The sequence below is a fragment of the Glandiceps talaboti genome, chromosome 10 (assembly GCF_964340395.1).
Source record: "Glandiceps talaboti chromosome 10, keGlaTala1.1, whole genome shotgun sequence".
Lineage (NCBI taxonomy): Eukaryota > Metazoa > Hemichordata > Enteropneusta > Spengelidae > Glandiceps > Glandiceps talaboti.
The window spans coordinates 11,567,453-11,583,853 of record NC_135558.1 but is presented as its reverse complement, the minus strand read 5'-3'; the positions used below and the strand labels follow the sequence as shown (position 1 = coordinate 11,583,853).

At 37.9% G+C, this 16,401-nt stretch overlaps 1 protein-coding gene across 1 annotated transcript in view; it reads left to right on the top strand.

Annotated features, from left to right (window-relative positions):
• LOC144441488 (uncharacterized) overlaps nt 1-14,978 on the top strand; it is a 32,706-nt gene extending 17,728 nt beyond the window's left edge. Inside the window, exons 4-14 of the mRNA XM_078131070.1 lie at nt 413-490; nt 1,795-1,973; nt 2,495-4,113; nt 4,840-5,132; nt 7,542-7,712; nt 8,110-8,182; nt 9,171-9,318; nt 10,379-10,508; nt 10,648-10,919; nt 11,909-12,167; nt 12,957-14,978. Of these exons, the coding sequence (XP_077987196.1) occupies nt 413-490; nt 1,795-1,973; nt 2,495-4,113; nt 4,840-5,132; nt 7,542-7,712; nt 8,110-8,182; nt 9,171-9,318; nt 10,379-10,508; nt 10,648-10,919; nt 11,909-12,167; nt 12,957-13,151 (3,417 nt within the window). The 3' untranslated portion in view covers nt 13,152-14,978. The remainder of the gene's footprint in view (nt 1-412; nt 491-1,794; nt 1,974-2,494; nt 4,114-4,839; nt 5,133-7,541; nt 7,713-8,109; nt 8,183-9,170; nt 9,319-10,378; nt 10,509-10,647; nt 10,920-11,908; nt 12,168-12,956) is intronic.
• Nucleotides 14,979-16,401: the final 1,423 nt, after the last annotated feature.

The following is a 16,401-nucleotide window of genomic DNA, read 5'->3' as shown; positions in this document are numbered from 1 at the left end:
CACTAAACATTGAATATTGATATTATGATGACAAAATAATGTAAAATAATAAATAATAAAATAAGGTAATAACTTGTTGATCGTATACAGAGCTTTGCCATTGTCCAGTAACACATACATTGGGCATAGAATAAAATTCTGTTGTCTTCTAGAACAGAATTATTTGTCGGAAAATATGCACATGTATGTCATAAATGGTTTCAGCTATTGTGCCTTGAAAAGAGAATAATGTCAGAATATAATTATAAAACATATTTCGTTACATAAAAATTAAGACATTCCTGGATAAAAAGTTAGACATTTCTGGATTTTAACTGTCACATTATGGAATGTAATTTATTTTATATTGATAAGTTGATTTGTGTCCTGTCTTTCAATACAATACCTGAACAGTTTTCTTTCACTTTGACAGACATTAAAACAGAACACAGAAGCCAGACCAGATGAGCTAGAAGGCAAAGTGAACACAGGTTCAAGACATAGATCACATGTAAGTAACTATGTATACCGTGTAACCATTCCTTTTAAGTGAAGTTAGCCAGTGTTTATAGGTCCTCTTCTGAGAGCAGACGTTACAGTATGTCACCCGTATATCACATTGTTATTGCACGCAAACTCTAGACAAGTTGTATACCAATGTAACCAGTCCTTTTAAGTGAAGTTAGCCAGTGTTTATAGGTCCTCTTCTGTGAGCAGACCTTCTGTCACCCGTAATATCATATTGTTATTTACACAAACTAAACAAGTTGCATCACAATTTCAAATATGAACAGTTTAGTATCGATATTACGTGTATTTTGATATGTTGTATATTAGCTTTCCAAGTTTCACATCAAGAGAACTATTCCATGTATTTTAGCTTTCCGAGTTTCACATCAAGAGAAATATTCCATGTATTTTAGCTTTCTGAGTTTCATCACAAAAGAACTATTTCTCGAATGTCTGCCTCTCTAGAGGTACATGGGAGTGTTCCTTGGATAATGGTTGTACAGTGTATACAACCAGAAACACTGAAGTAAAGCACTTTCTCTATGTGCTACTGTCGTTTATAGCATTCATATCAAGTGTAAAAGTATACTGTTTCAATTGGTTTATTTACAAGCCTAGCATGTGGCCTTTCTAATGTGGTCAATTAGCAAATGAAACAATATACTTTTACACTTGATATGGATGCTATAAACAGCTGTGGTACATACAGAAAATGCTTTACTTTGGTGTTATGGGTTGTATTATAATTATATTGTCCTATAGGCCATTCCAGACTGCAAACAGGATATTAAGAATACAACACCCTCACTCAGTCAAATTAGAATTGTACATCAGGGACGTTTTTCATATTGTTCAGACATCAAGGAAAGCAGCAGTGCTCTATGATTAACCAAGTAACCTATACCATGTATACCCCCAGATACACACAGACAGGAAGTAGAGTGCCACCATGTATACCCCCAATGTACACACAGACAGGAAGTAGAGTGCCACCATGTATACCCCCAATGTACACACAGACAGGAAGTAGAGTGCCACCATGTATACCCCCAAGGTACACACAGACAGGAAGTAGAGCGCCACCATGGCAAATTTTGGAAAGGCCTATTGTCCTGATGTAATTAAAGTGTTCAGGAAGTGTCTATTATGCCATCAATAACAATGCCAAAAGACAATTGTGTTGTCGTTTAAACAAGGGTTTATATGTATGTAAAACTCAACTTGTTCCACTTAGATATTAAAAGCTTGGGTTAATCAATGTAAGATCTAGGATGGTTTGATGACATGGTCTCAATTCCATTGTAGAAACATGAAAAGACAAGGCATCACAAGGATCACAGGGAGAGACGGGAAAGGAGGGAAAGAAGAGAACGGGAAAGAGAAAGGGAAATGCGAGAACAAAAGGGAAGGCGGGAAGGTGTTGACAGTCCGTCACTTAATAGAAGGACTGCTAGTAATACACCCCCTGTACAGAGGTCTGATAGGTAAGTATAGGCTATTCTTTCTCTAAGTACACAAAGTTGTTATCAGCACTTTTGAAACCTTGGTGTTATGGTATGGTGTAATAGTTGAATATAAAAATGGCTTGCATTTCTGTATAGTTTCGCAAGAATTGTTCTGAAAACTGGACTCACTCTAACTGCATAACACTCACTGTAACTGTGGAACACCGGCACCAGATGTTATTTGAACTTCAACTTGAGAGACATTGGATAGGATGCTAGGACGCTGGTGAATACAAGTTTTGTACTCATGCAGGCTTGTTCGAGCAACCACAGATTTAAACTGAGCAGAATGGTAAAGTGTGTGCATGAAGCTAAGGCATGTGATTGAATCTTAGAAGTGAGGCCTGCTAATATAATTTTTTTTTAAAAAAACAGACCAAAGAAATTAAAACAAGTGTGTACATAAAACGTCAATTGTGTACAAAGCATTGAGAATGAAAATGAATATTCAAATACATTTTTAAAGCATTGATGGCATTGTCGTTTGATTTGCATTTCAGGCGAACGAATGGCTCACAGTCTTTCGGTCATCATCATCACTACCGACACCACCAACATCACTCCCATGACAGGTCAGACAGTCAAGCAAGTACGGGGTATTCCACAACGCACTCTTTCCCGGAAAGAACTGACAGTCAAATGTCTTCACATTCGTCACATTCAAGTCAATATTCCTTTCCAGAGAGGACTGACAGCCCTTTAAATTATCGTAAACAATACATAGATAGTCCTAGGACTCGTAGAAAGGGATCAGCTGAATCTCAAATTCGTTATGAAATGTTAATGCATAAAGGCTATACAGACAGCCCTAGAACAAGACGTAGAGATATGTCTACTGAAGCTCAACTCCAATACCAACATCAACACCAATACTCAGGATCTCAACTGTCGCAGCATTCTTCAGATGGTATGGGCATGCCTGAATTACCACTGCCTCCTGCGCCACCACAGCAGTTATTGCAGGAACAGATGGTGCCGCAGCATGAACGCAGTGCAAGTCAACCAATGTATTATGACAAAGATGCATCATTGCAACGTCACCAGCATATACACGCGAGACAGCGCAGCGCAGATGCGTACTACCCTGATAAGGGACCACAGTATCCTGATGTTTCACCGCCATCAGGACCACCACCATCAGGGCCACCTCCGCCATCGGGACCACCACCACCAGTTGGACTGTATTCATTACAAATTAAAGATGGCCAACTGTCACAAATTACCCCAAAGACTCTGCAACAGGCACAGCAACAGGCTGCTGCTCAGGCTAACTTACAACGTACTCAGCACTATGTACAGCAACAACAACAACTCTTGCAACAGCAACAAATGCTTCAGCAACAGCAGCAGCAAGTGAAACAGCAACATGTAAGACAGCAACATGTACAACAGCAACAACATGTACAGCAACAGCAACAACATATACAGCAACAGCATCATGCACAACAGCAACATGTACAGCAGCAGCAACATGCACAGCAGCAGCAACAAGCACATGTACAACAGCAACAACATGCACAGCAACAGCGAGAACGAGCTCAACAACATTCAAGAAGGCCTGCACAGCCTCAACTGACATTCCCTGCCCCCGAGTACGAAAATTTTCCAACGCACGAGAAACAAGAAGAACGCGAGGATCATGAGTATTTGAACTTGCAAACATATCAACAGCAAATGTTACACCATCAGCAACAGCAGATAAAACAACTACAAGCGCATCAAATGTACCAAGAACAACATAGGCAACAACTCAAAATGTTCCAACAGCATCAACAACAACAACAGCAAGAAAGGGAACAAAGGCGACAACAAATGCATAATCAACATCATCGGCAAGCCCAACATCAACAACAACAACAACAACAACAACAACAACAACTACAGCAACATCATCAACAACACCATCAAATTGTGTTATCAGATCATGGTCCATATATACATGGTAGCCCTGCTACTAGGCATCGTCATGCTGCTACTCTGCCTCATCCTAGCACTGAAAACAACCGATCTAGTCCTGTCAATGGAGAAAAATTAGTCATTAATCATAGCAGAGATAGCAGTCAGGCTTCTCAAAGCTCAGCAACATTCTCACCTAAAGCAGGAAGCTGTGATTCTGAAGGTAAGGAGTGATGTTGTCATACTCTTTGTTGCACAACCGAGATAGAAACGTGTGTATGTTTCAATCATGTCCTATCAGTTTTTTTACAGAGAGAATATTTGTCTCACTCTATAAATCCCATGATACAAAGCATGACTCGTTAAGGTAGTTGTATGTGTCTTGGGGATGAATTTCTTAAATCCATGTTCTTAAAATCTCTCCATACTTTGCCATATGGAAGTTTGCTTCTGGTCCTTTGGAAATAATTAAAAAAAAATTGGGGTCCGCCATCTTGTTTTCAAGGAATCAACAATCTTGTATTTTCCCATAGAGTGAGCACTATTCGGCGGCCATATTGGATTCCAAAATGATAATGTTTGTCAATGATTTTATCTCTATTTCAAAACTTTGTATGGTGACCACTGATTTTTTTTTCTTGATTTTAACTGAGAATGGGTTGGAGTTTTCTTGAACAAAGTATCAGGAAAATTTAAAGTTTATTTTGGCAGTGCATTTCACGTTAAAAATATACTGAAGTCTGTAAGACACTGTGACAGTTGTTTAAACTTCTTATCATTACATCTAGCAGAGTCTGAATCTTTCTATCTGGTGTGATCTCGTATAATTGTGAGATATGTGACTGATAGAACGTGAACGCTATAATTTCGTGATGTTATTTGATACTTGAATAACTGATCATTTATTTTTGACGTATGTGTTCTCTTTCTTTTGCATCTGATTATGCAGTATCTGGAGGTGGTGACGAAAGCAGCCTTAATTACGAGAGTGATTCGGTACTCGCAATCCAGCCATCGGCCAACACTTCAAGGATACGAGCTGAAGCACTGCCGCATCAAACATTTCACGCGTCGTTGAAACGCAAGAAAGCCGACAAGACAAGTGGAAGCGGAAACGGATTTGAAAAGAGTTCTTCTTTGCAAGATTCTCTTCATCAAATACGTCCAGTTTCTATGGTAATGCAGAGTCGTTCTGAGGACTTGGTTGTTGCTAACCCAGCTGTTAGTAGTCTAGATCGTCAGGTGGGTACATCCAATCCATCACAGCCAATAGACAAGCTGTGTACCTGCCTACGTACGTACGTGTTCCCGTCGTGTCCTTGGTGTCTGGTAAAGTCACATCTCTTTAGTGTAATATCTTGGAATCTATCTTTTCACCATGGTAATTGTAATGTCCAACTGTATGCCATGCGTATAGTCAAACCATATACTACCATTTTCATACTTCTAGAAATCTTTTGCCAATGATAACAATTCTGTTTGCCATAAATTTAAGCATGGTTCATGGCTGTTAAAAGTTAATTTTGTGATCTCCATATCTATCACTGTTCTTAAATTTATCCTGGCATGGTACCTTCTGGTTTGGATCCCATTTTACGTCTAGACTGTTTTCTGTATCTGTTATCTGTTGCTAAGTAACAATGAATCATTTGATTTGAGATTTATTTTGTTGTTAATGTTGTCTTTTGAATGTTGAAAGTTATGGCCAGCATGGCTTTTCCTGGAAAAAAAGAGAAGAAATAGAAGAGAAACTGCATGGGAATGTTTTGTACAATGCATGGTGCATGAAATTGCATCTAAGGAATGTGTGTTTGTTTCAAATGTTGGCAGATGAAAACTCTTAACTATATGTGTTGTGTTGTTTTTGTTTGTGTCTGAAGTATCAGTTTAATATTTTGATAGAAACTATGTGTTTTTTTTACCACCTAAGAGAGAGAGAGAGAGAGAGAGAGAGAGAGAGAGAGAGAGAGAGAGAGAGAGAGAGAGAGAGAGAGAGAGAGAGAGAGAGAGAGAGAGAGAGAGAGAGAGAGAGAGAGAGAGAGAGAGAGAGAGAGAGAGAGAGAGAGAGAGAGACACACACACACACACATACAATGTACATACATACATACATACATACATACATACATACATACATACATACAGACACAGACAGACAGACAGACAGACAGACAGACAGACAGACCGAGTGATAAGGATAAAGACACAAAGAATGTATCTCAGAAAGTGAGCGTGTGTGTGTGTGTGTGTGTGTGTGTGTGCAGTTCATTCTCATCCATGCACAGAGTTTGGTCTTATTCAAACCTGGCACAGAGGTTATAAATGACAATAATGCACAATCAAATGTGGCCTACACTATATTGAAAGTTATCAGAGAGATGTAGTCACTACACATCTAAGCCACATCAATGAGATAACATTGTAAGCAGTTACCAAATCTAAAAACTAATATCATACCAAAAGTAAAGCGTTTTTTTTTTGTATTTACCACAATCATTTATAGCATCCATATCAAGTGTAAAAGTATACTGTTTCATTTGCTAATTGACCACATTACAAAGGCCACATGCTAGGCTTGTAAATAAACCAAATGAAACAGTATACTTTTATACTTGATATGAATGCTATAAGGGTGTGTAGCACATAGGGAAAGTGCTTTACTTTAGTGTTACTTGTTGTATATGTAAATTTGTTTTGAATTTAATTGTGGTGTGGTATCTTTGCACATAACTCTTATCTAGTCAGTGTGTAGTTACTTGTATACTGAAGGACTTGTTATTGTTGGCACTCCTGTTTACCATTAACTAAACACAAGTTAAAAAGGCGTATACCATTTAATTTGGAGGGGGGGGGGGGGGGTTATAGGATTTGGACCCAACAACAAAATTTCTATTTTAGCTCATACCTCGCCAACAATTTTTTTTTCTGTCTTGAGTTGGTCAGTATATTTTATTTTTTACTTCTTTTTGCCGACAACAAATCTTTCTTGAAAATCCTCCAGCCTCCCCTCCCCCAAATCAAATGGTGTATCCCTAAAGAAGTGTACACAACAATGACTCTGTCAATCTAATTGAAGGGAATATCACTCCAGGAAATAAACGTATTTCCATAAACTTTGGGTTCTTGAGAGTCATTTCATGATCTAAAGTCACATAAATTTTGTATGATAGCCAAGAAACACGTCTTGTGTCACCTCGTGGGAATAAACAGCAGACATGCATAGGTATCAGATGAACGTTGAATAGTCATGACTATTTGCTTGAAGTTAATAATCAGTCGGCATCATGAATATTCATATTTCACCTAATTCATATACATACATGTTGACTCTCGTGAGGCAACAGGACCACTACTAGAACAGTGGTGAAAAAATTTAATTTGGTGATTCTTGGCAATTGTGTGAAATTTCTGAGGTTTTAAATTGTGCAGTGTTTCTCCAGACACAGAGCACAAAGTTTATGAAAATACTACAGTTTATTTACTTGTCATGAGTTGGGTATCCCTTTAACCAGACCATCAGGGATCATCTGTGATCTAATTCAACATTTGGGGTAGTGAAGATGTTAGCAATGAATTCGTCACGTTATTTTAAGAGTGATGCCAGTGATTGTAATGGAACTGTTTCACTATTTGTCGGTTACTATTAAACAGAGACATGGTACAGTACCAGGGGCCAACAAGGGATCAGCATCGAATACACTAGGTAAGGTCAGGAAACCATCATCAGAGAGTGACTTGGAAAACTTAGACAACTTGAACAAACAGAAGAAAGGAATATTTAGAAGGAAAGAATCTGTTGGTACAATGTTGTCATGGTGTAAGGTAAGATTAAACACAGTAGCTTTGCTATGGAATGTCTTGTGTCTTTGTGTACAGATAATACATTTGAGTGAATGCCAGAATGAATGAATGGGTGAATGAATGAAGGAATGAGTGAATGAATAAATGAATGAATGATGGGTGAATGAAAGAAAGTTAAAGAACAAATGAATGGATGAATAAATGACTGAATAAATGAATGAGCAAGCAAGTGAATTAAAGAGTGAGTAAAAGTGAGTGAGTGAGTGAGTGAGTGAGTGAGTGAGTGAGTGAGTGAAAAAATCTTACAAAGGAATTAAGATTTTATAGAAAGCATGATTCATACGGATCTCCATAACTATTTATGTAGTAACTTTTGATTGGTTGGTTATTGTTAATAATTGATTCATTTTGTTGGCAGGAACCTATAAAGAAACCTATGATATCAACAACTGAGAGAACAGTGAAGAAAGAAGCTATTGAAATATTTAAACATATCCTTTTTTGTTATGTATTCATTACTCCATTTATTGTCATGATGTTGAATATGTTGTAATGCAGAGGTGAGCCAGGGTTTAACTTTAACTTAAATGTTACAAGTATCACTATAGGCAATGTATAGACAATATAGTTGAGTTGATATAAGATCCAAAACCAATGTCTTGATACAGACAACTACTCAATATTTCTCTTTTTGTAAGTAAGTGTAGCATATTAGCTTGAAATAATGTGCTGTGTAATTTAGGATTATGACAATATGGCGAATCTGCTGAAACCTCCAATTTATACTGTTTCTTTGATTCAATCAATCAATCAATCAATCAATCAATCATCAATCAATCAATCAATCAATCAGTCAGTCAGCTAGTTAGTTAGTGAATTTATATGATATAGAGTTCAGGGGCTACCGCTGTACAGATAACATACTCTGGAAAATAGATATGTCTTTCAGTTCTTTATGAATGCATTAACTGTTGGTTTTTGTCGTATTTCTTATTGCAGTGTATTCCATAGATGGGGGGGGGGGGGGGGGGGGCAGCACGTGAGAACATGTATACGCCCACCATATGACATTAGTTTGTACTTGTGTTTGTGCAGTAAATCTTTCATGGGAGTTGGCTTCATGTGAATTGGGTCTGATACACAGGTTGGCGACAGCCTAGCTAGAGATGTGTATATGATTATACTAGAAAATAACTCATGCTTCACACAGGATATACATATTTTGTTAGGCAAAAACTGGCATTTGGCATAACCACAACTTGAATGTCAAACTGCTCATGCTTCCTTCATATGCGTAGTGATTGACAGGCGTCATCAACAGCAGTGAACCCCATGAATTTCATGTAGAACTGTTTTGTGAACATAACACCTCTAACATTTTCCTAATCCATTCCTCCAAATTGGAAAATTCTCCTAGACAGAACTCCCGCTTAGTATTATAGACGATTCTCATGATAATGATTCCTTAACTAGTCATACAAATCCAAATGTACATGGGTGATAGGAAAAGTAAACAGAGTCCAGAGAGCATAGCCTTGGAATTGACTATAAAGGGCTGGAGTACACAAGTAATTAGAGATGAAATGCTGATACAGATTTGTAGACAGACAACAGAAAATAAAAAAGAGTAAGTATTCCATCTCTACATTCTGTGACAGTTCTAGACAATAATGATTAAAGGGGCATAAGCTGAAGTAATAATTCTTTGACTTGAGTGAAAATACTTTACATTTCTAGAAAATAATCATTACAGAGGCACAAGCTGAAGTTATCATTTTTGTACTCTAGTGAAAATACTTGCATAAACTTTTATTAAACTATTGAGTGAAATGTTAATGTCGTTGCGTGTCTTCTGTAGCAGTAATAGTCATCTGCTTACACATTTGATCACACGAGAAGTTTCCTCAAAATACTAAATTATGTCATGGAATCACAATTATGCCTAAATAGCAGGTTTTAAGTTCTTCCAATAGTGAGTGATGGTTATATATACTAGAATATTACAAGTACTTTCTAAGATGCTGCAAATTACCCCTAAATCATATACCTCAGCTTATGCCCCTTTAACCAAAATATTTATAATATAGCCCAAAAATGCACAGGTTGAGTTTTGCAGGTCCTACATGTTTGCATGTTATTATGAGTGATTATATGACACTTCAATTTTCATACAACATTTGTTGTTTATCTGCAAGGAATTGCAGGATATTTTTTAAATAGACTGTTTACCTGCAAGGTGATAATTGCCCATGTGTACAGACACTGTTGAACATATTTGTAAAGTGTCTGTTGCCCAATGACAAAATTGGAATCATTGTGTCGCTTCTGTTCATAAATTTGAAATCACCAATGGTGTTCATTTTAATAGCAGTGAGGTATGTGAAGTTTGGTTTGGGTATCATTATAGATTTTGTGAAAAAATTGATGCTGCCATTACTTGCTTGTTAACAAGCTTGAAAATTTGAACAATTCAGAATTATAGCATTGTAATGTGTATTTGACAGTGTCTTGTATATGTGTGTGTCTGTTGTTGGTTTGTGTGTGTGTGTGTGTGTGTGTGTGTGTGTGTGTGTGTGTGTGTGTGTGTGTGTGTGTGTGTGTGTGTGTGTGTGCATTTATGTTTGTTAGTCAGTGTATGTTGTGAATATTGTAACTAACTAAATTGTATTCTCCATGTTTGTTTACAGTGAAAGCCTAGAGAAAGGCTGGGAACTCATGGCAATATGTTTAGCCTTCTTTCCACCGTCCTCCAAGTTTCACTCTTACTTAGAAGGGTATATTTATAGACATTTAGACCCATCAGTGGATACATTACAGGTATGGTTATATAGTTTCACTCTTACTTCAAAGGGTATATTTATAGACACTAAGACAAGTCTTTTAAGTGCTCTCTCTTACTATGTTTTTTGACCCAACCTTTGAACTTTGATTTACATCATTATCCAACTGTTTTCAGGTTCCTGTTAGTCTTTATGCTAATCACTGTTACAAGCAACTAGAAAGGATATCAAAAAGTGGTGCAAAGAAGGGCCTAAAGAAGCCAACCATAGAAGAAATAGAACAAGCTAAGCTCGCTGTCTTCAACCCTTCAATGTTTGGGAACACACTAGATGATGTTATGGCCTTGCAAAAAGACAAATTTCCTGACAGGAAATTACCATGGATACTAGTGATCTTGGCTGAAGAAATCATCCGTCTCAATGGAATGGAGACAGAGGGAATTTTCAGGTTAGATAGCAGATGCATTTTGTTTCATATGTGCTGTCCATTAGGGACAACAAGCATTGTAAATTGTTATACCTATCTCAGCAATAGCAAAAAATGTTTTCATACCAGCACACACTGTTATGATGCATTCACTTTAGATCCCAATCTGATTAAAATCTGATATATTGTACACTGTGCGATTCTGTTTGGCTGTTACATTTACTGTCGTTTGTTCTTCTCGTTACATACATCTGATACAACGTCATCGGCATTCCCGTACCAAATCACGTACTTACGAGTAGCCAATCAGAATCTGTCTTACAATATATACACTCAATCTTCGATATTGAAAGAAAGAGAACCACCAAACAATAACGATAACATTGTTGTCTGTACTCTGTGCGTGTACTCTTTTCGAACAGAGCCCTCTAAAATACTGTACCCGTATGTTTCGGCGCATTACACGTTCTCATTTGTTGAGTGAATTCAGTCAGCACTTAGATTTGGTACGTGAACAAATGATAGTAAACGTAACAGCCAAAACGAAATTACGAAGTGTACAATACATCAGATTTTAATCAGATTGTATAGATCCCAACACATGAGTAAACAGGTATGCTGCGCATGCTTCATGTCTCATCCTTACCTTGACCAATATCTCGCACATACTTCAGATGTTATTGTGTGAAGCATGGTATTCATCCTCTATGTACCTACCGTACCTGACATGAAAAACATTGAAAGTATTTCAGAGGCCTGATAAATACTTGGTTGGTACAGCTATTCAACTAACTAACTAACTAACATACCTAGTAGAACAACATACCAATCTGTAATCCCTAGGTCTCTACATAATGGACTTACTCCATGATTTTGAGGGTTTTTTCTCCATGTATGGTGGGGGAAGGTGTAGGCATGAACCACATTAACCACATATATTTGAGAAAGGGGATTTTCTCTATCCAAGACTTGTTTTACTAGCTATGTACTTTGTCTTGTTCTGTCAACAGAGTACCAGGAGACATAGATGAAGTGAATGTGTTGAAAGTCCGCTGTGATCAATGGATATTACCAGAAAGTCAGGACCCCCATACTCCGGCTTCTCTCCTAAAACTGTGGTTTCGGGAACTCTATGAACCTGTCATTCCAACCAAATTTTATGATGACTGTATTGATAATTATGATAACATAGAAGAGGCTAACAAAGTTGTGGATTTTTTACCTGAAATAAATAAAATGGTGCTACGTTATCTAATTAGGTTCTTACAGGTATGTATGCATTAATGTGGTGAGATGGACACATATACACAAACCATACATACTCACAGACACTCTTCCATGCGCATACATATATGTATATATATATGTGTATATTGAGTGGCTAGACTCGATTAGTTTTCCGAAAACTATTTTCTAGTAGTCTCTCACCCACAACTTGAAATCATTTTCCTTTTGGATGTTATCATTTATTTCTTTTCTGTATGTTTATTTCTTGTGGGGAATAAATTTCAATTCAAAAATTTCAATTCAATTCAATACATACATACATACTTATATACATACATACATACATACATACATACTTATATACATACATACATACATACATACATACATACATACATACATACATACATACATACATACTTATATACATACATACATACATACATACATACATACATACATACATACATACATACATACATAGTACATACGTATGTACATAAACACACATATACACATATACAGACACACACACACACACAAATACAAATACAAATACACACAGACATATCCACTGAAAAGTTTTAGTTTCAAGTTAAACAACAGAATGAACCGTAGTTGACCAAACCTACCTTTTCATCAAGATTAGGAAGTCTTAATTCTGCCTAGAATTATTAGCCTCAAGCAGGCGCTGTCATTTCAAATGTCATAAAAATGTGTCACCCATTATATATTACTAGTGTAATATTTATCTTGTATAGAAAGTTTACATGATCAATTCCCATGTTGTATTTTTCTCGATACTCACTTGTTTTTCTTCTCTTCTCTCAGATTTTCATGCGACAAGAGAATGCTGCAATTACAAAGATGGACGCTAATAACCTGGCCATGGTCATGGCACCTAATTGTCTTCGTTGTGACTCTGTAGACCCCTCTGTTATTTTTGAGAACACAAGAAAAGAAATGTCATTTATAAAGACACTTATGCAGAACTTAGATACCTCAATGATGGAAGGGGTGGTGTAGTTGTGACGAAAACAGAGATAGAGAGAGAGAGAAAGCTCCTTGATGGCATATACTGTACTTCGGTTGCTTTCTTACAAAGTACTTGAGGATGTACACTATTGTGTCTTGGTAGAGAGGGCCATGCATTACTCATTATTTATTCTCGAACTTGGCAAGTGTCGACATCTGTCAACACTCCTGTTTTTTCCGGTTGTATTTTTGTAACCCCCAAAAAGGAAACCATTTACTGAAGATGACTTCCATTAGATGGTGTGCTTTATTCCAATGATGTTATTTCCAAATCAGCCCAAACTGCCTCACAATGAACTATTGAACCAAGGACACCGTCTCCAAGGTCAAGTGCTCAGGTGTATCATCAACTCACAAAACGCCAAAGGCAGAGTTTTTTACTCAGCAAGGTAGAGTTGGCTGTCTTAGATGCAAAGGAGTAATGTATTGATACTCAGTATTGCCGTGCTGTGTCAACAGTGTGTTGATGTACAGGACTGTGTCAACAGTGTGGCGATGTACAGTGCTGTGTCAACAGTGTGCTGATGTACAGGACTGTGTCAACAGTGTGCTGATATACAGTGCTGTGTCAACAGTGTGCTGATGTACAGGACTGTGTCAACAGTGTGTTGATGTACAGGACTGTGTCAACAGTGTGGCGATGTACAGTGCTGTGTCAACAGTGTGCTGATGTACAGGACTGTGTCAACAGTGTGCTGATATACAGTGCTGTGTCAACAGTGTGCTGATGTACAGTGCTGTGTCAACAGTGTGCCAATGTGCAGTGCTGTGTCAACAGTGTGCCGATGTACAGTGCTGTGTCAACAATGTGCTGATGTACAGTGCTGTGTCAACAGTGTGCTGATGTGCAGTGCTGTGTCAACAATGTGCCGATGTACAGTGCTGTGTCAACAATGTGCTGATGTACAGTGCTGTGTCAACAGTGTGCTGATGTGCAGTGCTGTGTCAACAATGTGCTGATGTACAGTGCTGTGTCAACAATGTGCTGATGTAGTGCTATGTCAACAATGTGCCGATGTACAGTGCTGTCAACAGTGTGCTGATGTACAGTGCTGTGTCAACAGTGTGCTGATGTACAGTGCTGTGTCAACAGTGTGCTGATGTACAGTGCTGTGTGAACAGTGTGTTGATGTACAGTGCTGTGTCAACAGTGTGCCGATGTACAGTGCTGTGTCAACAGTGTGCTAATGTACAGTGCTGTGTCAACAATGTGCTGATGTACAGTGCTGTGTCAACAGTGTGTTGATGTACACAGTGCTGTGTCAACAGTGTGTTGATGTACAGTGTGAACAGGGCTGTGTCAACAGTATTGTTGTACAGTGCTGTGTCAACAGGTACCATGCTGACAGTGTTGTGTGAACAGTCTGTTGAATTACAGTGCTGACAGGGCTGTTTCAACAGTCTGTTGATGTACAGTACTGGTAGGGCTGTACCACCAGTCCATTGAGGTACAGTGCTGTGTCAACAGTTTGTTGATGTACAGTGCTGTGTCCATAGTCTACTGATATACAGACCTGTCAGTACTGTGTCAACAACTTCTTAATGTACACGACTGTACTTACAGTGCTGTGTTGATGTAAATTACAGTGTTGACAGTTTGTTGATGGACAGGACTGCATTGACATTTGCATATATTACACACATGTCAATGCTACAGGTGCAATACATAAAACCATGCAACAGCCATATTTAAATCCAAACTACTACTTAACATATTTCATTCAAATGTACTGTTGGAAGAGGACAGCACTAGAGGTATCACTACAAGTGTGGAAATGGATGCAATAGCCGTTGAGGGCGCTGTAATGGATTTTTTTTTTAAAGAGGGAGACCACAAAGACTAATCATTGGGGCAGTGTCGTATTGTAATTAGAATATGTTATTGGAAAATAGTGGCGTTTCAAGATTTCACTGTGTTATTTTATTTGTGAAGTAATTCTACTTATTACTGTGTATATAGAGCTACAACACTGTAGTTGTTGTTAGCTTGTTCATCATTCTCTGTGGAAATCCTGCAGAGACGAGCTGCGTCGCGGGAGGGTGGGAGGATGGGAGGAGGGCTCATTGAAGTGAACGTGATGTAGACAGTCAGGGCATTGGTGCATTAGTGTTGAGGGGTGGGAAAACTTGTAAATACTTGAAATTCCAGAGACATTTGATACCGTCACCTTGTGACCTAGGGAATACCTTTGCTAAAGCCAATCATTGTTTGTATGTACGTACGTACATGCGTATGTGCGTGCGTGCGAGAGTCTGTTGTACGATGCTGCTTTGACTCGTATGTTTTTGTACGAAAGTCTATTGTATGTTGCTACTTTTGATGCATACATTTCTGTAGACATGTAAATGAGAGAAACTCATCTAGAATTAAATTATAACTCGAGCTTTAGTGTGAGAGAGAACTGTAGCGATACTATTTTTTATGCACAATCCCAAAACACCTTTGATGAAATTTACACTTGAAGACAAAACTATGAGCCGGTTTCCTGTATGTTGCAGCTAGCTATGTGTCCTTAGATTAAAAACAAATTGTTGAATTAATTCTCCTGATGGCGATAGAAATAGATAACCAATGATTACAGATACATTGTTAATGTTGCTATGGCAACCAGTGATTTAAGCTGTCACCCACCCAAATCAGCCATTTGCTTTGATTATTATTATGGTAACTATTGACTGTCCAAGTCATCTACCAAATACAGCCATTTGTTTGTGTTACTGTGGTAACCATTGATTGACAGTCATCCACCAAGTACTACAGTTGTGTTACCATGGTAACCATAGACTGACACCAGTGCAAAATATTGTTTCTGTTACTATGGTAACCTTTGATTGACCATGCTATCAACCTAATGCAACCCCCCCCCCCCCCCCCCCCTCTACTTTGAGATAGGAATATACATCATTAGTGTATCACACACTATGTCATGTATACATTTATGTATGTGATGGAACACTGTTGTTGAATACCTACCATTGCACTTTATTGTCAACATGTCCCTTTGTTGTGGCGATGTAATAAAGACAGCGACTGAAATCAATCATAAAATTAACTAAAAAATCAAGATTCTATTTCTTCCATTGATGGTGTTGTCATACATCTTCCCCAGTGAATGGTGATAAAATGTCAAGGTTTAGATAACTCTGGTCTTGTTAATGTTCTCCCTAGAGATGATGATAGCTTAGGCAATAATATGATGGTGAGTTCACTGTGATAGTTTACACTATACAAATACACCTA